The 25,042-nt window shown below is 46.1% G+C and overlaps 1 protein-coding gene across 1 annotated transcript in view; it reads left to right on the top strand.

Annotated features, from left to right (window-relative positions):
* The first annotated feature begins 6,267 nt into the window (after positions 1–6,267).
* LOC311237639 (GPI mannosyltransferase 1-like) overlaps positions 6,268–25,042 on the top strand; it is a 21,009-nt gene continuing 2,234 nt past the window's right edge. The window contains exons 1-7 of the mRNA XM_084325585.1: positions 6,268–6,686; positions 8,254–8,427; positions 9,793–9,913; positions 10,444–10,693; positions 12,707–12,810; positions 14,097–14,251; positions 16,124–16,225. Coding sequence (XP_084181711.1) covers positions 6,513–6,686; positions 8,254–8,427; positions 9,793–9,913; positions 10,444–10,693; positions 12,707–12,810; positions 14,097–14,251; positions 16,124–16,225 — 1,080 coding nt within the window. The 5' untranslated portion in view covers positions 6,268–6,512. The remainder of the gene's footprint in view (positions 6,687–8,253; positions 8,428–9,792; positions 9,914–10,443; positions 10,694–12,706; positions 12,811–14,096; positions 14,252–16,123; positions 16,226–25,042) is intronic.

Raw genomic sequence — 25,042 nt, 5'->3', positions numbered from 1 at the left:
CTGACTGACTTGGAACTTCCTTAGGCGCCTGAGGAAGTAGAGGCGTTGTCGTGCCTTCTTCACAACACTGTCAATGTGTGTGGTCCATGTCAAGTCCTCGGATATGTGGGCTCCGAGGTACTTGAAACTGTTCACTCTCTCAACTGGTGCCCCGTCGATGCTGAGGGGGCTGTAGTCCTTGACCCCCGACCTCCTGAAGTCCACAATCATCTCTTTTGTTTTGCTGACGTTCAGGGAGAGGCAGTTCTCCTGACACCACTGTGACAGGTTCTCTACCTCTTCCAGGTAGGCCCTTTCGTCGTTGGCAGAGATCAGGCCCACCACTACTGTGTCATCAGCAAATTTGATGATGGTGTTGTTGTTCCGCTGTGCTACGCAGTCATGTGTGTACAGGGAGTAGAGGAGGGGGCTCAGAACACAGCCCTGGGGGGCCCCTATGTTGAGCGTGATGGATGAGGAGGTGCAGTTGCCGGCTCTTACCACCTGGGGTCTGCCCGTCAGGAAGTCCAGGACCCACTGGCACAGGTCATAGTTCAAGCCCAGGTCCCTGAGCTTGGCTATGAGTTTGGAGGGGACTATGGTATTGAATGCTGAGCTGTAGTCGATGAACAGCATTCTCACATAGTTCCCCTGCCTCTTGTCCAGATGTGATGCTGCTGTGTGCAGCACATGGGCTATGGCGTCCTCCGTGGACCTGTTGGGGCGATATGCAAATTGCAGAGGGTCCAGGTTGATGGGGAGGGAGGAACAGATGTAGCCCTTCACTAGCTTCTCAAAGCACTTCATGGCTATGGAGGTGAGGGCTACAGGGCGGTAGTCGTTGAGGCAAGCGGGCGTAGATTTTTTGGGTACAGGGATGATGGTGGACTTCTTCAGACAGGTGGGGATGACGGCCTGTTCCAAGGACAGGTTGAAGATGTCAGTGAATACCGGGGCCAGTTGGTCGGCACAGACTTTTAGGACGCGGCCGGGGATGCCGTCCGGTCCTGCTGCCTTCCTGATATCCACTTTTTTAAAGATCCGTCTCACCTCATGCTCTGTTACCCTGAACACTGAGTCTCCATCAGCAGACCCCCCCCCCCCATTGCCGTGGTTTGTAGGCTGGTGTTGTTATTCACAGCCTCAAACCTCGCATAGAAGGAGTTGAGATCATTTGCTAAGGAGATGTCACTGTTCAGTTTGAGGGGGGTTCCTTTGTAGTCTGTCATTGTTCTGAGGCCCTGCCACATGCCTCTAGAGTCAGCCTGTTCAAACTGAAGTTCAACTTTATCCCTGTAACGCCGTTTTGCCTCTATTACTGCTCTCCTGACGTTGTATCTTGCCATCTTGTGTTCTTCCATGTTGCCTGTCACCAGCCCGGTGTTGTATGCTGTTGTGCGCACTTTCAGAGCCTCACGGACGGATTTGTCTACCCAGGGCTTTTGATTTGGGTAGATATTAATTTTGGTGGTGGGGATTATTACTTCTACCTGAGTACAGACATAGTCAATCACCGTTTCGGTGTATTCGTTAATATTGGCTGTGTTATCACGGAATACACTCCATTCTGTGCTTCCCAGCACTGCTTGGAGTGACTCCACTGACGTCACGGCCCAACGCTTAACCTCTCGCGAGACCACCGGCGTTCGCTTGAGACTCTGTTTGTACTTAGGCAAAAGAAAAATGGCGGCGTGATCGCTTTTACCGAATGGACTAAGAGCCTGTGACTTGTACCCATTCTTAAATTGCGAGTATACATGGTCTAATATGTTCTCGCCTCTGGTGGGACAGGTCACATGCTGATAGAAATTCGGCAGCACCGTTTTAAGACGCGCGCTGTTGAAATCCCCCAAGACCAAAATGGCAGCGTCAACATTAGCTGTCTTGAGTTTGTTTACCTCGTCGTGAAGTTTTGAAAGTGCGACCCCAGTGTTCGCGTGTGGTGGAATGTACACTCCGATGAGGATGATGGACGTTAACTCTTAGGAAGGGTCTCGACGTCACTGTGTAGCGCGTGGATGCACATTGGTGAGAAGTGTGGAAACTTTCCTTTCGGCCGACATCGAGTTGAATGGGATCTCCTCGTTTATGACCTGACATTTAAATGAGTAAAAACACTTACTTCCACCGTGGTCTTCGACGTTACACGACAGCACACGACACAGGGACAATAATAATACGGACAAAATATAACTCTTGTTCATTGGCCAGGCCGTTGGTTAATTCCGTATCTAATAAAACAAGAGCATATCCTGAATAGAGCAGCCGATTGCAGTCAGGCAGCAATACCAAAAGCGCCATAAACGCCTATGGATGACTAACCTGCCGTAAAGCCGTCTTCAAATCCTACAATAGGTTTTGTGATCTGCACGGCCTCAGCCAGCTAATCACACAACCCACACGTGTGTGTGTCAACTCAGACTACCATTGACCTCATCCTGACCTCTGACAAGTCCAAGATCGCCAATAAAGGGGTTATAGCATGCGGGTTAAGTGATCATTATATGATATTCTGTACGCGCAAAAAGCTAAAACAAAAGGCTGGCTGTCACAAAACAGTCACATCTAGAGACCTCAAAACCTACTCTAGCGAGGCCTTTAACCTTGAACTGGAGGGTCTGGACTGGTCAGATGAGCTCAATGGTACACTGGTTGAAGAAACATGGCTTGGCTTCAAAACCAAATTTTCAACGATACTAAACAACATGGCCCCCCTAAGAACCACCAGGGTAAAAGATTGCGCGGAGCCGTGGATGCACGCTGAAATACTGACCGCTATGAAAACCAGAGACAAAAAATGCTCTGAGTTTCGTAAAAGTCAGTCAAAGCTTACAGTGTTGCAGTGCTGGTATCACTCGGTATCACTCGGTGATACCTCACTCACTGAGGCTGAAGTACGCGCAATCGCTTTTTACATGGCATTATCCAACCGGACTCCCGGAGAAGCATGCAGCTGCAGAGCCGCAGAGCCAGCGGAGCCGCAGAGCTGACGGCCGCGCTGTGAGGCAATAGTATCCAGCTGCAGGACGAGAGCAGCCAAAAAAAACTGTGCATGCGCGCGCACGTGCGCACGCGCACGCGCGTGGAGCGTTTGACCTACTGTCAATTTGCCACTGCACCACTGCTTACCATAAGCACGAGCAGTGAACTCCAAGCCCACGTGACTGAACTCAAACTGGAAAGAAACAGACTAAGAAATAATGTAAACTCCATGATCAAAACAGCAAAAAAAAAATTCATCAATGACAAAACCGAGGAAAACAAAAACAAACCACGTGAACTTTGGAAATTACTCAATAACCAACTAGGCTGCAGTAAAAAACTTAAAACCAGATTCTCAAACATAAACATAAAGACGGACAACACGCTCATCACAGAAAAGCTGGATGTAGCCAATTACTTAAATAGTTTCTTCACAAACATAGCCACAACACTGGTAAACAAACTACCCTCCCACTCAGGGCATTATGGGGTAGAACACATAGTAGCATACTACAAGAACCTAGGGGTCCACAAAGATGACTTCAAACTGGAAATGGTAACAACAGATGAGGTACTCAAAAAACTGAGCGCCCTCCAACCCAACAAGGCCACTGGCCATGACAACATCCCCTCCAAATTCCTCAGAGACTCAGCAGCCGCCATCACCCCAGTCATCACACACATAATAAACCTCTCCATAAAACAGGGACACGTCCCCAAGGACTTCAAAATTGCGAGAGTGACCCCTCTGCACAAAAAAGGCAGTAAATTAGACCCAGGCAACTACCGCCCTGTTTCTATCCTTACCTCCATCTCGAAAGTCATGGAAAAAATTGTATACGAACAGGTCGAAAAATACCTTGCGGAAAAAAATCTAATCTACGAATTCCAATCTGGCTTCAGAACATCCCACTCCACTGAATGAATGAATGAATGAAAACTTTATTTAACAGATTGCAGAATGGGTACAATACAGTACGGCTCAATACATACAATTGTTAAGGGGATGCAGACCTGAGAAAGACGTTTGTCTTGTTTCCATCAGGGTCCCCCATTTTCAATTCATATAGTTCTCTATTTAAACGACCACATCAAACAAGAGGTGGACGCGGGCAAATACTGCGGCATGGTCATGCTGGACCTACAAAAGGCCTTCGACACTGTCAATCACACCATTCTGATTGACAAGCTAAAAGCAATTGGTTTTGATAGTCTATCAGTGAGCTGGATGCAATCCTACCTGGAGGGGAGAGAGCAGATGGTGGAGGTAAACGGTACCCTATCCCCCCCCTCACAGTAAGCTGTGGTGTTCCACAAGGAAGCATACTAGGTCCGCTACTGTTCCTAATTTATGCAAATGACATGTCGTCAGCTTGTGACTGCAACTTGTTCCTGTTTGCGGACGACTCAGCCCTGCTGGTCTCTGACAAGAACAAGTTACAGGTTGAAAAAACCCTCAGCTCAGAACTAGGCAAAATCTGCATATGGCTCGCTGATAACAAACTATCATTACACATGGGCAAAACAGAGTCCATTCTCTTCGGTTCAAATAACAAACTCAGCAAGACCGACGGCTTCTCAGTTACAGTGGGTGACAATATTGTCACAAGGAAAGAAGATATTACCTACCTGGGTTCCATCCTAGAGTGACAAAATGGCATCCAATGTAATAAAAAAAGTCAACCAACGAACTCGATTCTTGTACCGGATCTCCTGACTGGTAAACAAGAATACCCTGAAGACTCTAGCAGGAGCACTCATTCAAGGGTACTACGACTATGCTTGCACCTCATGGTACCAAAGCACCTCAAAGGCGCTAAAAACAAAATTACAAACATCTCAAAACAAACTGGTCAGACTACTGCTTGACCTTACTCCTAGAACCCACCTCACCCCTGCCCACTTTGACAACCTAGGATGGCTTAGAGTAGACGACAGAGTACAGCAACTTGCAATGGGCCTGGTCTACAAGATACACTACACGACCAAGGTACCCATGTACATGTCAAAATACTTCCCAAAGGTCAGTGAATACCACGATCACAACACCAGAGGGAGCTCCACAAATCATGTTAAACCCAGATTCGGCTCAAACAAGGGACTAAACACGTTTCGCAATTATGCCACATCAATGTGGAACGCCCTACCCAAAGCTGTAAAGGAATGTGAATCACTACCCACTTTCAAAAACACTCTCAAAAAACACCTAAGGGAGACTGCAACTCGAAACTGGCCCCTGTAAATGTCCGAACACTACCCCCTCCAATGTACAGTAAATTACCAAGTATGGTCTTGTCAATAATCCAATGTACAGTTTTGTTTGTACAGTTGTACAGTGTAACCCAACCCACCCCTCCTACCCAACCCCCCCCCCCCCCCCCCACTCCTACCCAACCCCCCCCCCCCCCCCCCCCCCCAACCACCTCCAATGTACAGTCCCCCACCACCACCTACCCAATCCAATGTACAGTTTCTACGTCAAATGTATATACTTTTTCTTTCTGGACTCTTTTTGTATCACAAACAGTACTGTAATTGCAAATCTGGTATGTCATAAATGTATAGATGTAGCAGTACTGTCTATCTGTATGTCATGTATGTCATATATGTTACGATGAATTGAAAATGGGGGACCCTGATGTAAACAAGACGAAAGTCTTTCTCTGGTCTGCATCCCCTTAACAATTGTATGTATTGAGCTGTACTGTACTGTACCCATTCAGCAATCTGTTAATAAAGTGTTCAATCAATCAATCAATCAAGCAAATGAGGAAGAAAAATTATCTGAATGTAATAATAATAATGATAATAACTTTATAATTATTTGTATAGCACTTTTCATACAGAAGTTGCAGTTCAAAGTTTCACAACAGTAAAAAAAAAATACAGGCATAAGCGAGCATAAAAACGACAGAGGTAGCAAGGTAAGGTAAATCACAGTGTTTCACATTAGGATCTAAGTTCTAACAACCCAATAGGCCTTTCTGTTTACAGTTGCATTCAGTAATAGTAATACAAATAATAAAAATAGAATAGACAGAGTAAAAACAAAGTGCGGTTGGATTCAGTTTAAAAATAGGCTAAACTTGTTTTATAAATTAGTAGGTAGGAGGTTTTGTTCTCCAACCATCGATACAAGGTATTAGGTTTTGCTTTAGGTGTTTATTTTTTCCATTTATATTTTATATTCTCAAATTTTAGTAATTCCTAAACGAACCGCGGGAGGCAGCAATACGCCGGAAATCTATTAGCAGCAGAAGAAGAGGAATGACGCTACTTCCTGTTTTCTTCCTGGGTCTTCGTTTTGACCATAGATATCTGCTACTTTTTTAATGAATTAAATCTGGTCGAGGGAAAAGAAAGTGCGATGAAATATGCCAAAATAATAAACGACAACGCCGGAAAAAAGTAGTGTTCACAATTTGGCTTGGATATGTTTTTTTTACTGGACACAAGTAATACGATGAACATAAGAAAAAGCTCCGTTGTTGTCAACAACATAATCTGTAAGCATTACAGCTAACGTTAGCCTAGCTGTGCTGTTAATAATAATGATGGAGAGGGTGATTTCCACACTTATGGAAAAACGTGCGCTTTTCACTGCTTCGTTTGCCATACGACTTGCTCTGGTTGTTTATGGCGACTACCAGGACAAGACCATGGCGGTCAAGTACACTGACGTTGACTATCACGTGTTCACAGACGCGGCGAGGTTCATCACTCAGGTCAGTTCAGAGGTTAATTTTAAGAACATGAAAACAGCGACCTCTTCTGGGCAGAACATCCCCTCTTGGCATTGCCCATGTTTTCATTTTGTTTAGTTTGGGTCTGATGTGTGGGTTGGAGCCAGGGGATATATATTCAGTAGTTTTAGCTGACGCTTTTATCCAAAGCGACTTAAAGGTTCTGTACAACAGGAAGGTTACAACTCTTTCAGCTAAGTAACAATGTTCGTCAAACAGTGTTGAACTTGGGTGCTACAGGTATATAGTAACTTTGTAGAGTCAATAGCAACCCCACCCCTCTCAACTCCAAGTCTCCAACCCACACATCAAACCAAAACCAAAAAATAAAGTGCACAACCAATGAGGCTCTTTTGCCTAGAGGTCAGTGTTTGATAGCTTTACATATTCTAACTTTAAATGCAAATTAGCCCCAGGGTTCCCTTCTCTTTTTGGAAGGTGACCTTACTTTGAAAATACTATAATAACGAGAAGCTCTAGAGTTGAAGAGGCTCTAATAACGAGAAGCTCTAGAGTTGAAGATGCTCTAATAACGTGAAGCTCTAGAGTTGAAGAGGCTCTAAAAACGAGAAGCTCTAGAGTTGAAGAGGCTCTAATAACGAGAAGCTCTAGAGTTGAAGAGGCTCTAATAACGTGAAGCTCTAGAGTTGAAGAGGCTATAATAACGAGAAGCTCTAGAGTTGAAGAGGCTATAATAACGAGAAGCTCTAGAGTTGAAGAGGCTCTAACGAGAAGCTCTAGAGTTGAAGAGGCTATAATAACGAGAAGCTCTAGAGTTGAAGAGGCTATAATAACGAGAAGCTCTAGAGTTGAAGAGGTTATAATAACGAGAAGCTCTAGAGTTGAAGAGGCTATAATAACGAGAAGCTCTAGAGTTGAAGAGGCTCTAATAACGAGAAGCTCTAGAGTTGAAGAGGTTATAATAACGAGAAGCTCTAGAGTTGAAGAGGCTCTAATAACGAGAAGCTCTAGAGTTGAAGAGGTTATTATAATAACGTGAAGCTCTAGAGTTGAAGAGGTTATAATAACGAGAAGCTCTAGAGTTGAAGAGGCTCTAATAACGTGAAGCTCTAGAGTTGAAGAGGCTCTAATAACGAGAAGCTCTAGAGTTGAAGAGGTTATAATAACGAGAAGCTCTAGAGTTGAAGAGGCTCTAATAACGTGAAGCTCTAGAGTTGAAGAGGCTCTAATAACGAGAAGCTCTAGAGTTGAAGAGGTTATAATAACGAGAAGCTCTAGAGTTGAAGAGGCTCTAATAACGTGAAGCTCTAGAGTTGAAGAGGCTCTAATAACGAGAAGCTCTAGAGTTGAAGAGGTTATTATAATAACGTGAAGCTCTAGAGTTGAAGAGGCTATTATAATAACGTGAAGCTCTAGAGTTGAAGAGGCTATTATAATAACGTGAAGCTCTAGAGTTGAAGAGGCTCTAATAACGTGAAGCTCTAGAGTTGAAGAGGCTTTAATAATGGGGAGCTCCATTATAGAGATTTGTTAATCTCTAATTAATTCCTTTGTATGCATTCTCCCATCACACTTGGCCTCCCTACAGGGCAAGTCGCCCTACACCAGATCAACGTACCGCTACACGCCGCTCCTGGCCTGGCTGCTGACCCCCAACATCTACCTCAGCCCGCTGTTTGGGAAGGTGCTCTTCATCGTCTGCGACGTGCTCTCGGGATTCCTCATCTACCACGTGCTCCGCCTGCGCGGGCTGGCCTCCCAGGTAGAGTTGTTCATGGACATAGCAGCTCCGCTCATCAAGAGGAGCTTGTGGATGTGAAGGAGAGCATAATATACCGTATTCATTTACACCTATGAGAACTTGTCAAGTAGTAGAGCGTATCGTATAGATACAAACCCAGTCGGGGATGATTGTGGGATATGGTGGTTGATATACCAGGCTAAAATAGAAATAGGTGATAGATATTTTCATTATAAATCAGATAATTTCCACATTAGTAAATGCTGATGCCTGTAACCAGGTGAAACCTAAAGCAAAGATACTTTATATGCTGCCTGTTTCACACATAAAAGTATGTTAGATTTCTCTGAATGGAGACAAGTGCATTATATTTCCCCAACCAAAGGTCTCAAAGGGATAGTACACTTTAGTAGAGTGTCAGGTGTCAGGCTCCTCGTTCATTTCCATTCATTTTGAGGACCAAGTCTAAATGTCATACACCATAAATAACCATCCCAGAGTTTTAAGCTAGGCTAGTGGTCCATATCCGCTTCCATTCATTTGTGCTAAGCTAGGCTAGCTCGCAACCGAATATCTTTCTACTGAACGCACAGAGAGGAAATTGGTGTCTTGACTCTGGATAAGCTAATTTCCCATAATGTTGACGTGTAGCTTTAAATGTCTAAGATGTAACGTGACGTAGTGTAGTGTGCTACTGTTTGGTCTGAACTCTCTCCCAGCTCCCCCCCCCCCCGCTCTCACTCTGCCACCACACAGAACCTGGACTAACCCCCCCCCCCCCCTCACTGCCACTTTACTTTACTGCCATTATTTATTTTAGTTTACTGCCATATCTATCATCTCACTGCCACTTTACTGCCACTATTGTATTTTACTGCCATTATTTATCAGTTATGCTTACTATGTACCACTGCTGCAAAAAAAAAAGATTTGCACTAAGTTCTCTTTTACCTCCTATATTTATTTCAATCATACATTCATTTTTTAGCCACTGTTTTTATACTGTGTATATAGTCCTGTATAGTGTATGTACATCATGTCCTATATGTTACTTACATTTACATTTAGTCATTTAGCTGACGCTTTTATCCAAAGCGACTTACAAGTTCTGTACGACAAGACAGCAAGAAGGGTACAACTCTATCAGCTGAGTAACAAGTGTTGCGTGTTACAGTGTAGGTTAGTTTATTAGGACAAGTGCATGACAGTAAGGTTAGTTAGGGTTAGATTATTATTATTATTTTTTGTATTTTTATTTTTTTTATTGACTTATGTTTATAGTGTCATATGTTACTTTATGTTTATATTATAAACGAAATATCACTTCTCTGTATGTCTTGCACATTATGAGAAGCAACAATGAAGCTGACTTTGACTTGGCCTCAGGCGGCGTGCTGTGTGAGCTCTCTGTGGCTGCTCAACCCTCTGCCCATGGGCGTGTCCAGCCGGGGGAACGCAGAGTCCATCCTGGCAGCTCTGGTGCTGGGGACACTACTGTGTTTGGAAGGTAAGGAGTGTATGTATGTATGTATGTCTGTCTGTTTCCACTCTGTATCACCCCATGCAAACACAAGCCTTCTGCGTTGACACTCTTTTTATGACGCATGTCTGTCCCCCGTGGCTGTCCTTAAAAAACAAATGGTCTTGGAGTTTTCTGCCTAATCGATTTGTAGTTGATTGAATCGACGATGCTGCAAAACCTCATTTCTCACATGCAATCATGCAGAATGACCTCTTTAAATCTTAGCAAAGATATGCTCATCATCTTTCAAGAAATAAGTCGAATTCAGCATGGAGTAACGCATAAAAAACAACTTAATTGACTAACAAAGTCTTGGTCGACTGATTAATCGACTAAGAGGCGACAGCTATAGAAAATGTTAAATGATTTAAATTGATTTAGTTTCTTTGGAGAAAAGAAACATAGAGGCATACCGGTTCTATAGTCTCCAGGGAACTACAAAATGGTTGAAAAGATAACAATAATCAAAAAGATTAGTTTGATTGCTATTTATTTACTGACTATTTATATTCTAGGCCGGCGCCTCACTTGGGCAGCTGCACTCTACGGCCTGTCTGTCCACATGAAGATCTACCCCGTCACGTACGCTCTGCCCATCGCTCTGGCCCTGCGCACGCCAGAGAAGAGGGGGGAGGGGAGGAAGGAGGGCTGCAGGTGGCAGAGAGCGCTGGGGTTCGTCCGAAGCTTCCTCAACACGGAGCTCTTCCTCTTTGGCAGCGTGGCGGGAGGAGTGTTCTGTGGACTCACCGCCCTCTTCTATCACATGTGAGCGTGCCAAAATAATCTATCACATGTGAGCATGCCAAAATAATCTATCACATGTGAGCGTGCCAAAATAATTCATCACATGTGAGCGTGCCAAAATAATTCATCACATGTGAGCATGCCAAAATAATCTATCACATGTGAGCGTGCCAAAATAATCTATCACATGTGAGCGTGCCAAAATAATCTATCACATGTGAGCGTGCCAAAATAATCTATCACATGTGAGCATGCCAAAATAATCTATCACATGTGAGCGTGCCAAAATAATTCATCACATGTGAGCATGCCAAAATAATCTATCACATGTGAGCGTGCCAAAATAATTCATCACATGTGAGCGTGCCAAAATAATTCATCACATGTGAGCGTGCCAAAATAATCTATCGCATGTGAGCGTGCCAAAATAATTCATCACATGTGAGTGTGCCAAAATAATTCATCACATGTGAGCGTGCCAAAAGAATATATCACATGTGAGCGTGCCAAAATAATATATCACATGTGAGAGTGCCAAAATTATTTGATCACATGTGAGAGTGCCAAAATAATCGATCGCATGTGAGAGTGCCAAAAGGATCTTATCACACGTGCGTGTGTCAAAAGTATATATCACATGTGAGCGTGCCAAAATAATTCATCACATGTGAGAGTGCCAAAATAATTCATCACATGTGAGAGTGCCAAAAGAATATATCACATGATGTGAGTGTGACAAAATAATTGCATATTGCACACATACGTGGGCTTACAGCTGCACACTGGGTGTACACTTGCAGACATCAAAGCACACACAAGAAAACTTACATTATGTCTCATTTTGATTAAAGATTGAATCTGTAATTTTGTCAAACAGTGACCTCTAGGCAAAAGAGCCTTACTTTGTATTGAATTCCTCCAGACCTCTCTTGGCAGAGCCTGAGGTGTGGTCAGCAGTAGCAACCCCCCCCCCCCTATCCCCACTCAAATCCAACCCACACATTAGACCAAAAACTAAAAATGCAAACAAGGCACAGTACCAGGAGGGCCTATTTTGCCTAGGGGCCTGTTTACCATGATACATTTACCATGTATCATGTATGGTATCAGATTTTAGTATCTGGGAAATTCGCCGATATCAATATTCTATTTTAGCCTGCTATCAGACCGATATCTGATACCAGTATCGTGTCGGTATCCGTGCGTCCCTAGAATAAGCACGTAATTAAGAGGTTGAGTCCAACCGGTTCTCATTCGACATGATCCAGCGATGGAGACCTTGAAGACTCGGCCACTAAATTACGTGTTTATTCTGAATGATTATTGTCTTGATGGTCTTCATTCCAAATGATGGAAAATCTAAGTGTGTTTGGATTCTGATTTGGAGCGTTCCTATTACGACATGTCACTACAGTTAGGATTGTATTACTTTATATTTTCAACAATTTCATACAACTACCTTGAATCTATATAACATATTTGTTAAGAAACTAGTCTAAATCTAATGTTAATTATTTATTTTCCAGCACTTCTTTCGTCCATTGTATTGGACACAACCACATTTTAAATGAATAATTTCCTTTCCTGCCTGCCTACCCCACACCAAAGAGTAAAACACTTTTACAAACTGCACATACATTAGGTAGGCAGTGTTCCTTGCTCCAAAAAGCACAGCTTATTGATTAATCAAAGCTAATTTGTCCCATTGTGACATAATCAAGGCCAACATCAGAACAGCTTGTTTAGGCTTGTCAATCTGAAAGAGTACATAATGCCATTTTCCCCCAGCACTTAAATAATATTTCAGACTGACTGCCAAATCCACACAAAGACTAGGCAAAACCCATTTTCACAATTTGTCCCCTTTAAGAAATGTGTTATTTTCACTACTTTATTGCTATTTGTAGGTCATCATTGTTTTACGTTCTGCAGTGATTTGGGCAAGTCTTTTTTATATTACCAATAGTTTCAACCTTCTCTCCTCTCCTCTCCTCTCCTCTCCTCTTCTCTCCTCTCCTCTCCTCTCCTCTCCAGGTATGGCTGGGAGTTCCTCCATGAGACCTATCTGTACCATCTAACCAGAAGGGACACCAGACACAACTTCTCTCCCTACTTTTATATGCTCTACCTCACTGCAGGTGTGTATCCATCCACCCATCCACCCACCCATCCACCCACCCACCCACCCATCCATCCACCCATCCATCCATCCATCCACCCACCCATCAACCCATCCATCCATCCACCAACCCATCCACCCATCCATCCACCTTGTTGAAACCAGCAGGAACCCTGCACCAGGCTTTATTAGGTCTTTATTAGCAGTGTGACTTTAAGTCAGTGGAGAATGAGACCGTCTAACTTGTATTAACTCGGTTTGAAACGGCCAGTAATTACAGGCACTACAAGGAGGATTTTGACGTCAAACATATCATTGTAAGTTCAATGTCTGAAACTCATTGAGACCCATGAGAATGAAAGACGACTGACGAGGCCGCGACAAGTACCTGGATGTCCTCTGTTCTGTATTGATATAGTGAATGATAAGTACCTGGAGGTCCTCTGTTCTGTATTTATATAGTGAATGAGAAGTACCTGGATGTCCTCTGTTCTGTATTGATATAGTGAATGAGAAGTACCTGGATGTCCTCTGTTCTGTATTGATATAGTGAATGCAACCGTGTCCGATTCATAGTATGGATATGGAGTATGACATGTGCTTCATGGGAAATGTGGTCTTATCGTGAGGATTAGACTACCGATTGTCTCAGCAATGGTCTCATTTCTTTACTGTAATTATACCAAGGTATATCACAACCAATCTGTGGACCAGGACACTGCCAGTACAAAACTCTCCACCCCCAGCCTCAGCCACAGTCCACAGGTTGTGCATCCCCACCATGCCCCAATGCCCATGGACCTCCAGGCCATGTTCCCTCCACCATAAATGAGACGTCCTACTACGGCTACGCGGTTACCTACAACAGCCACACCAGACCACGCTCTCAACCTCAGAGGCTCCACGCTCCTCGGACAAAAGCTTTCTACATACTGCTGTCCGTGTATGGAATAGTCTTCCAAAGCATGTTATTGCCTTGGCTCCATTGCAGACAATGGTATTCAGGCCTTCAAACGCAGAATTCATAGACACCTCCCGACCATTCCCCTCATTGACCAGCTGCAGTCAACCATATGATTGGCCAACTGGATATAACTGTGTTTCCTGACTGACTCACAATTGCACCCAATAAAATAAATATGAATAAATAAATCTGACAATGATATGTTTTGTTGAAAGTTCTCCTTGTATTAGCTTTAATCAAGTAAAAGAAAAACGGCATCTAGTAGACGATGTACTTCAGCTGCTCTCCTATACTCTTGACTGAAGTGATGGGTGTCTGTGTACTTGTCCCTGTGTGTGCAGACAGTGGGTGGAGTGTGTGGGTGGGCCTGGCAGCCTTCCTCCCCCAGCTGGGTCTGCTGCTTCTGGTGTCGTGGGCCTACCACGCTGACCTGGCCCTCTGCTGCTTCCTGCACACAGCCATCTTTGTCTCCTTCAACAAAGTCTGCACCTCGCAGGTACACCCACACACACACACACACACACACACACATACACACGCACACACACACACACACAACCTAAAACATTTGCTTACTGACTCACTCACTTAGGGCTCTGCGATATGGTCAAAATATGATTATCACAATATTTCTTATTTTTGAGGGTATAAGGATATTTGTCTGGAATTGATTTTTCTTTTCTTTTTTTTCTGTGAAAATTACAGCGTGATTTGACATTTGTGATGGGTTTTCGTTTTCGGGGTAATACAATTGTTGTGCTCAGAAAGGTTATTGCAGAATATTTATAATACTTAACCATTTTAGATTGACTTAAAAAGAAAAATGGATAAGGATACGTTTACCATTTTGTTGACGACTGTATAGTGAAAATCCATACATTTGTATGGATCCATGACGGTATAACCTCATATTCAGTTGACCTCCCAGCCCTACAGTACATGGATCCATGACGGTATACCTTCATATTCAGTAGACCTCCCAGCCCTACACTCACTCATGCACTCTTAGCAGACCCTGCTGTGTATTTCTCTATGAAGGCTGAAATAAACTAATTTAGCTGAACCTCGGACTTCTAAAAGCACAAGAAACGATGAGCAGAAGAGTTCGTGTTTTGTGCAAATATGTTTGGTAACATCATTTACATACAGTAGATTTCAGAGTTCTCATGAACTACCACCCATTGCTGAGGGGTTTGAATGAAAAATGCCTTCTTTCCACTCAGACCAGTGGTTTGTGCCACAGAGTCCTTAGCTACCATGGCGACCACTCACTGCGCGATTCCCAGCCTTTTAGTCGAAATCATGATTAATTTAAAGGGGAACTATTTTACTATTTCTTTCACTATTTGGGCACTTTTACACAATTCCTGTGAGTCTATGGAACACCTCTGTAATATATATATTTTTTTTATTCATTGTTTTGTTTTTCTAATCAAGTCCTCAAAAACAGCATTTTTCTACCTCAAGATCTCGAGCCGTTTTGAGCCTGGGCAGCAGAACTGTGTGCAGCTCATCTTGTATCTCAACATTAACATGCAGCGGTGTCTTTCTGACATCACAAATCAGCACATTTTCAAATGACTCAGTTCAGTGAGGGTGAATATTGTGAGAGGAGAATTGGAAGAATGCGCCAATATGAGAATTTTGAGACATAGATCATATTAATATAAGTTCACATAGCTAGGAAACAATGCTAAACACTCAAAAAGGCCATTTATAAGATAGTTCCCCTTTAAAGCATATTTAAACCTCCCATTTCACCGCAAGATGCAGTAAATAATATGACTTTTAATTATTTTCTCTGAATATCTATTGAAATGCTTAAAGGAAAACTCCAACATTTTGGGAAATTAGCTTATTTGCCATCTACCCTGGAGTTAGACAAGAAGATACGTACCTTTTTTCTTCTCTGTGCATGCAGTAGGAGTAGGAAGACGCGCACCGTTAGCCTAGCTTAGCGTCAGTCACTGGAAGTAGGTTCCTCCATTAGCCTAGTTTCCAACGTCTTCCTACTCCTACTGCATGCACAGAGAAGAAAAAGGTATGCATCTTCTTGTCTAACTCCAGGGTTCCCAAAATGTTGGTGTTTTAAGATACATACCTTTTTCTTCTCTGTGCATGCAGTAGGAGTAGGAAGACGCGCACCGTTAGCCTAGCTTAGCGTCAGTCACTGGAAGTAGGTTCCTCCATTAGCCTAGTTCCCAACGTCTTCCTACTCCTACTGCATGCACAGAGAAGAAAAAGGTATGTATCTTCTTGCCTAACTCCAGGGTAGATGGAAAATAAGCTAATTTCCCAAAATGTTGGAGTTTTCCTTTAACACTTAACACACAGTGGTCTGTGCTTCGCTCTACGTCTTGTCTCCCAGTACTTCCTGTGGTACCAGTGTCTGCTTCCTCTCATCATCCCTCGTCTGAGTCTATCAACTAAACAGGGAATTGGACTGCTGGCCCTCTGGTTTGCCGGACAGGTAATTCCATCTCGCTTGCATTATTACAACCAGAGTTATGTGTAGCAGGGGGGGTTACTGTGAGTAAGCCTAATACCTCCCTTGGCCGTTGGGGATTCCTTTTTGGTTGGCCTGACATGTACAGACCCACTACGGAACACTACCTATGCTAGCTCTCCTATGAGTCTGAAACAGATATATTGAGAAATAAACAAATAACCTTCCGGCGAATATGGAGGTTTTCTAAAGCCATTTTTTATTTACCATGGTGGCGTGTTGTGGTCTTGTGTCTCATCCTGCAATTACTTCTTGGCAATGTAATCTCATTAAAGTATAGGAAAAAGACAATTTCTCTGTACTAGGGCAACAGCTCTCCCTTGTTGCCTAGATAACATACAGAGAAACCTTTTTTATATTATCTTATCTTTATGTATGTCCTTTGGTTAAACACCAATTTCTTCTTTTGGGATGTGCATACAGTATAATACTGGTTGCTCTTGTACGCCAAGGTGCGTATGGCGTGATATGCGTCATACGTTATACAGTACATTGTAGTCCGTGCCGTTTAGGTGGGACTCAGACACACTCAGTGATCAGGCATTCCTGGTAGTTCTCGAGTTCTGCTGCCATTAGTTCTCTGGCTGCTGGCAGCAGTCCCCGCCCACTGTTGTGGAGCCTGATGGACGCTGATACGGAGGACTGGCTGGGGCGGTTAGTGGTGTGTCGGGGGGTATGAGTCTGTGACTGAAACGTGCTTCTCATCTTGACTAGCTCATCATAGAGAGGGTGGGAGGGATTCTCCAGGATAGTAGCTAGCTTCCTTCTCATCCCCCTCTCTGCCACCACCTCTGAGGCTCTAGTCTGACCAGCTCGCCTCCCACCACGGAGCTAGCCTTCCTCACCAGCTTGTTCAGTGTGTTGGTGTCCCTTGAGATGATGTAGCCCCCCCAGCATGCCACAGCATAGAAGAGGACGCTGGTTAGCCTCATATTGTCAAACAAAGTAACAAGTTTGTTTCTTTTGTGACGTTTTTCTTTAATACAGGCAATTATACGTTTGATTCAACTACATTAACTTACTTTAGGATAATAATAAAACCATATTAATAAAAAGATAATAATAGTGTTCTCTGGGCCCCCCCCCCCCAGTGCTGGGCCCTTGGAATCATCCTAATCTACCCCCCCCCCAGCTACGCCCCTGCTGGTTACTACTGACTGATAAAACGACTGCACACGTTGAAGGACCCGAGTCTCCTGGTAAATGGTAAATGGCTGCTTTTTTATATAGCGCTTTTATCCAAAGCGATTTACAATTTGTTACTCACATTTTACCCGTTCACTCACACATTCACTTACACATTCACACACCGACGGCGGAGGCAACCATGCAAGGTGCCAACCTGCTCATCGGGAGCAATTAGGCGTTAAGTGTCTTGCTCAAGGACACATCGACACGCTGCCCGGGAGGAGCGGGAATCGAACCGGGAACCTCTGGATTGCCAGACGACTGCTCTACCTCCCGAGCCACTGTCGCCCTCCTCAGGAAGAACAGCCTGCTCTGTCCCTTCCTGTAGAGGGCCTCTGTGTTGTCTGATCAGTCTAATTTATTATTTAGGTGTACTCCAAGGAACTTATTATGTCTCCACCATCTCCACCTCATCCCCTCGGATGGTGATGAGAGTCGTGGGGTGTCTCTTCTTGCCTCTCCGGAAGTTCACCATCAGCTCCTTGGTCTTGCTGATGTTGAGTTGGAGATGGTTGCTGTCGCTCCACCCCACAAAGCTCTCCATCAGGGCTCTATACTGTCATTAGTGATGTAACCTACAATGGAGGAGTCGTCAGAGAACTTCTGTAGGCGGCACCCATTCAAGTTGTGGCAGAAGTCAGAGGTGTAGACAGAGGGTGAACAGGAAGGGTGACAGCACAGTTCCTTGGGGGGACCCGGTGTTGCTCACCAACACATCAGAATGACTGACCTGCAGTCTGACGTACTGCGGTATGTTGGTGAGATAGTCTGTGATCCAGGCCACCAAGCCGTGCTCCAGCTGCTTCACCGTGAGCTTCTCCGCTAGCCGTGAATGGTGTTGAAGGCGCTGGAGAAGTCAAAGAACATATGCAGATACTGTATGCATAATACCGAATTTCCCCAAGGGTATCAATAAAGAAATATCTTATCTTATCTGTATGCAGTAGGGTTGCAAATCGTAAGCACGTTCCTTACTCGCCCATTGATAACGTTAACGATCAATTAATCGATTAATTGTAACAAAAAATACCCAATTTACCAAACAATAACAAATGTATTTGTTTCCTCAATCAAAAGGTTTATTTCCGCAGCAGCGATATATTGCATTCTCGTAACATTGCATGACATATGAAACATAGAAATGTAGAGGCCTAGACATATTAAAACACATTTGTGTCGACTTTAAGCAGGCAAGCTGCATATGTGGCCAAAAAAAACATTGACATTAGCATACAGCAGATTCTGTGTTTTGTTTCCCCTGGTTTTGCAGGTGACGTACTGGGTGAAGTTTGTCATAATAATAATAATACTTGTTACAAAGGGTCAGATTAAACCGAATATATATATTTATTGCCTGAGATCCCATGTATAATATTTGTATATTGTTTGATATCCCTTGTATATTCTTTGTACATATACACGGAATATCCCTTTACCTGGTACAGGACAGACCATAATATTCGTTCTCCTATTGGAAGCGATCCCCTAGGCGCCACGGCCATACCCCCAATGTCTAGTTCAAAGTCACCGCTAAGACATGCCTGAACATGCCCGGTTTTGCGCAGTAATACGAGACAGAAATAAGGCTGGTACTAGATTATTCACCGTACGTATAAATACGGCGCAGGTGGATACAGCAGCACTTAGCCTAAAGTCAAGTTACCCTCAAACGAGTTAACCCAACAAGTTGAAGCCTTCATCACGAGTCAACGACCAAGTGAAGTGAGCAACCTTGCGTCTAAATAGAGCACTTATAACCGCGTGCGAATAGGATAGTAAAAGTGTCAGAGCTTAGTGAAATAACGTCAAGTTCGACCTAGTTAAATGTGAAGTACCGTGCACAGGAGAATCTACACCGGTGAATGCAGAGCCTTTTCCGGCTGGATTATTGCTTTGGTACTGTGGCTGCTGGAGCAGAGAACCGTCTACCCCGCTGCTGTGTGGGATTTACCCGTGAGGAGCATCACTCGAGCCCGTCTCTAGGAGAGGCTGGCTGGCTTTCACTTATGCTGTCGCGCATACTTGGATTATAGCTGCTGCTTTCGTCTGCCGATCAAGGGAGTAATGTACCGCCTCCCGTAGCTGGAGCTTATTGATTCCCCGTTGATCCAGACTTTTGCATTCGAACATTCCTCCCCCCTGCTGGCTTACAACCGGAGGGAACCCCCTTAGTATCTCCAGCTGACCTACGAGTGTGCCTTACATAATTCTTATGCTACCGGTGGTATTAATTATCCCCTGCGTAATATGCTCATGGACTTACGCTCTTGACCTATTCATGCACATTCTTCGCCTTACAAGTGCAACTCTCAATCTTGATAAATAATGTAAGATAATCTTGGTGCTCTTCTAATAAATATTATTATAAACAGTATTTCTTGTGAAGCCGTGTTATTGTGGGGGTGTTCATCACATATACCTGTGTACTGTATGGCCAGTAGTAATGTACATAACGCAGTAGTGGTTTAATGATACCATACTTATTCAATACAGTCAGGGAATTGTACCCCTCAGTTACAATTGGTCCTTCGAGCCGGAGGGTAATTAGCGTAATATTAATATAATATTAATATTGACATGGCCAGCGGTGAACACTCCACAAACGGCTCTCCTAAGCTAGAACGCCCGACGCGCAGACGGCAGCCACCTTCTTACCTAGAGGACTACGCTGCCAGTCTACTACCTAGCTTTATACAGACGTTAAAGGCGGATAAAATAAGTAAAGCGGATAGCCAAAGTATGTCAAACCCTACCGACCAGGCGACCCTGCCAGTAGAGACCCTAGTGGGTTCTAACGTAACTGACCAAGCTCACGGGGGGGACCAGGAGGGACATGACATGACTTTACCCCCCGACAACGCCAACGGGACAGTCCCCGGAGAGCTCCAGGATAAAGAAAGCGCTCCAGGGACGGAACCCGACCCACTACCAGAAGAGACGCACACCCAGGAGATGGACCTCCTCGGAGCGCGACAGGAGAACGGATCTCCAACGAGCACTGCCAGAAGCCGATCACCTCCGCCGGTGTCTTCCCCCAGCGAAGCGGACAAGATGCTGGCGCAGGCATTCATCGCCACCCTGGCAGCCTCCACCGAACGCGATCGACTTCAAGCGCAACAGACGAGCGAGCGCGAACAAGCTGCAGACCAACGAGAGCGCCTTCACGCGCAACTCCAAGCGCAAGCCCTCAGTGAACGCGAACATTCTGCAACCGAGCGAGAGCGCTTCCAGGCGCAACAAAGGAGTGAAGACGACCGCATAAGACTGGAGACCAGACGCCTTCAGACGGAAGAGAACATTGAAAGAAGCCGCGCCGATGCGCAGCACGCCGCCGCCAATGCGCAGCGCAACGCCGCCAATGCCCACCGCGAAGCACAGCGCGACGCCGCCCATGCCCAGCGCGAAGCAGAGCGCGACCGGCAGCAGGCGAAGATGGTAGAACAATTGATCGCCATGGCGACACCCCCTCTCTCCGCACGGAGCTCCCGGAGATCATCACGACAAGGGTCTAGAGCACATTCCCCTACCCGACCAAGTGACCCGGGACCCCGCCAACAGGAGGATCCTGTCCATGTCTCCAAACCCACCCCCCCGGCCGGTCCATACGAGACCCAACAACCGGGAAGAACCGGCTTACGTCGCCGAGAGACTGAACAGAAGACTCCAGGACCTAGCAGAGGAAGAGGAAGAGGAGGAATGTCAAGCCGACCAGCAGCAACGTACTCTGGACCAGGAGGCCCAGTACAGCCCCGACCAGCAGCAACGTACTCTGGACCAGGAGGCACAGTACAGCCCAGACGTCAGCCCCGAGGCACTGCGCTACAAACCCCCGACTCAACTCACGGGTGAGTTTGATGCACCGTCAGCACCGAGGAACAGCACCTGGGTACCCGGCCCTTGGTACCCACCAAGTACCAACCCACGACAACACGTACGGGGAGACTCGCCCAGGAGGCCTCTCCCCCAACGCTCACCGATGTGCCAGCCATCCATGGCATCGTACCTTGGCACACCGACGTTCCCGGACTTCACACACGAGAACAGAGCACAGTACACAGAGCTACGAATGTGCTTAGAGACAATGATGTCCGATGTCCCCGATGAGACGTACAAGTATGCTATCCTACTCAAGCACCTGAAGGTGCCCAGAGCGCATAATATAGCGCTGGCATATTCCAACTCAAGTACCCCATACACCGCGGCTCTAGTAGCCCTCGACCAACGTTATGGACGCATATGGGACTACGTGATACAAGAGATAAGAGACATCGACCGTCTCCCCCCAGCCAGAGACAACAGAGCATTGGATGACCTCTCTATCAAGGTACAGTCCCTGGTAGGGATGCTGGGGTCCCAAAAGGAGAAAGGGATATACGAACTGTATGCTAACTCTAATGTAGAAAGGATATTAGAGAAGCTCCCTCCCGCCCGACAAGAGCGTTTTCGGCGGCAGAGAGACCACCGCGACCCCAACGGCCCAGAGGCATCCCTCCTAGACTTATCTGATTTCCTCGCCAGGGAGGTCAGCAGCCTACGACTGGACACGTTCGTGTGGAGTGGACCAAGCCCAAGAGATGGACCTCGGGGATCAAATGATAACCGCCGGTCGGTGACCGTTATGCACCAAGCCGAATCAGTACCGCAGCACAAGAACCACAACACCCCCTCGACGAAAGAGGAGTGGAAGATTGAATGCCAGTACTGTGAAGGGGAACATCGGCTGTATCAATGTGACAAGTTCAAGAAGCTGACCACGGACGAGGTGAGTCAGTGGATCAAGGACCACCGCCGCTGCGCGCGCAGCCATATGGCAGCTGAGTGCCGCTTGAAGAAGAAGTGCAGCAGGTGCGGTGGCGCCCACTTGGAGGTCCTGCATGACATCAACAGGCGTCCGCCAGGACAACAAAGTGGGCCCGTCACGGTAATGTACCAGGCCGAGGCGGTGGCACCAGTACCGAAGATCCACCAGACCGCCCCCTGGTGTCCCGACTGCTACAGCAGACACTGGGAGTCACGGTGCTACTCGGACGACCGCGAGTCGGCACCACTCCAGAAGATCCAAGGCAACCGACCAACAGGAGTGCTCCACATTGACCAGCATAGCGGGACCCCCCGAGTGCTCATCAAAGTGGTCAGAGTGCTCCTGAGCTACGAGGACAAGGTCCTGGACACTTACGCCGTCTGAAAAGACTCTCCTCCTCGCTTCCGCCGCAGCCCAGTTGGGCCTGCGGGGTGCCAAAGGTACCATGACAATACGCACCATCAGAAGAGACCAGAAGACCATAAAGGGTGAAAAGGTCTCCTTCAAGATAGCAGCGGTGGACCAGCCCGAGAAGCAGTATAGTATTACCAACGTCTTCACCAGCCACGACATAGGCCTATCACAGTACACCTACCCCATCCCACAGCTGATGGCGAAGTATGTGCACCTACGTCAACTACCTATACCGCTTATCGACGGCGCCACACCGACCCTGCTCATCGGCTCCGACCACGCGGACCTCATTCTCCCAATTGAGGCGGCCCACATCGGACCCAAAGGATGCCCAGTCGCGGTTCAGACCCGACTGGGGTGGACGCTCCAGGGCCCCCTCTACGGACTTGACAGTCAACCCACGTCTACACGCTGCCTACACACAAAGGTGAGCGACACCGGCCACTCTCTCGTACAGCCCGTTGAGAGGCTATTGACATTAGGCGAGAGGCCTGTGAGAGAACCGTGGGCACAAGAGGGAGTTCGGAACTCCACCCCCCTCAGCTGCGCTCCAGACGTAGCTGACCTCGAACCCAGCACCCCAAGCGACTCCTTGATGGGGCGGCCAGAACCGGCCCCTCCTCAGACGGGGTACAGACCAAACAAGAGAAACAGACGGAGGAGGTGGAGGCGCAGCCAAGCACAGATCAAAGCAGTCTCAGGCCCGCTTCCTCCTAACCCCCCTACCATCCCTTCCAGCCCGTCAGAAGCGGGTCAAGGACGGGGACAACTTAAAAGTGGACACAGTCGTCGTGATCATAGACCAGTCACTACCCCGAGCTGCGTGGCCGGCCGGCCGCGTAAGCAAAGTGATCACTGGTGCCGACGGAAAGGTCAGAGCGGCAGAAGTGCTCGTCCAGGGGCGGACATACACCCGACCCGTGGCGAGGCTGATAGAGTTGCCAAGGCTCCCCGACTCGCTTAATGACGACCATGACTTTGTGAATTGCCCTACTCCTCACAACGGACATTGAGTAGTGGACAAGACGGTTAATCTGTCTCTGCTTATCTAATTAGGTACGGACTAATTAGGAGGCGGCTGTTACAAAGGGTCAGATTAAACCGAATATATATATATTTATTGCCTGAGATCCCATGTATAATATTTGTATATCGTTTGATATCCCTTGTATATTCTTTGTACATATACACGGAATATCCCTTTACCTGGTACAGGACAGACCATAATATTCGTTCTCCTATTGGAAGCGATCCCCTAGGCGCCACGGCCATACCCCCAATGTCTAGTTCAAAGTCACCGCTAAGACATGCCTGAACATGCCCGGTTTTGCGCAGTAATACGAGACAGAAATAAGGCTGGTACTAGATTATTCACCGTACGTATAAATACGGCGCAGGTGGATACAGCAGCACTTAGCCTAAAGTCAAGTTACCCTCAAACGAGTTAACCCAACAAGTTGAAGCCTTCATCACGAGTCAACGACCAAGTGAAGTGAGCAACCTTGCGTCTAAATAGAGCACTTATAACCGCGTGCGAATAGGATAGTAAAAGTGTCAGAGCTTAGTGAAATAACGTCAAGTTCGACCTAGTTAAATGTGAAGTACCATGCACAGGAGAATCTACACCGGTGAATGCAGAGCCTTTTCCGGCTGGATTATTGCTTTGGTACTGTGGCTGCTGGAGCAGAGAACCGTCTACCCCGCAGCTGTGTGGGATTTACCCGTGAGGAGCATCACTCGAGCCCGTCTCTAGGAGAGGCTGGCTGGCTTTCACTTATGCTGTCGCGCATACTTGGATTATAGCTGCTGCTTTCGTCTGCCGATCAAGGGAGTAATGTACCGCCTCCCGTAGCTGGAGCTTATTGATTCCCCGTTGATCCAGACTTTTGCATTCGAACATTCTCCCCCCTGCTGGCTTACAACCGGAGGGAACCCCCTTAGTATCTCCAGCTGACCTACGAGTGTGCCTTACATAATTCTTATGCTACCGGTGGTATTAATTATCCCCTGCGTAATATGCTCATGGACTTACGCTCTTGACCTATTCATGCACATTCTTCGCCTTACAAGCGCAACTCTCAATCTTGATAAATAATGTAAGATAATCTTGGTGCTCTTCTAATAAATATTATTATAAACAGTATTTCTTGTGAAGCCGTGTTATTGTGGGGGTGTTCATCACATATACCTGTGTACTGTATGGCCAGTAGTAATGTACATAACGCAGTAGTGGTTTAATGATACCATACTTATTCAATACAGTCAGGGAATTGTACCCCTCAGTTACAATACTAGTATACGGGCGGCCGAGTGGCGTAACGCGCTGCGTCGCGGCACGGCCGACCCGGGTTCGATTCCCGGACCCGGCGTTCTTTGCC

Source organism: Notolepis coatsorum (assembly GCF_963971535.1).
Source record: "Notolepis coatsorum genome assembly, chromosome: 12".
NCBI lineage: Eukaryota > Metazoa > Chordata > Actinopteri > Aulopiformes > Paralepididae > Notolepis > Notolepis coatsorum.
Note: the sequence above shows the minus strand (reverse complement) of the source record. Positions and strands in the feature narration are given on the sequence as shown.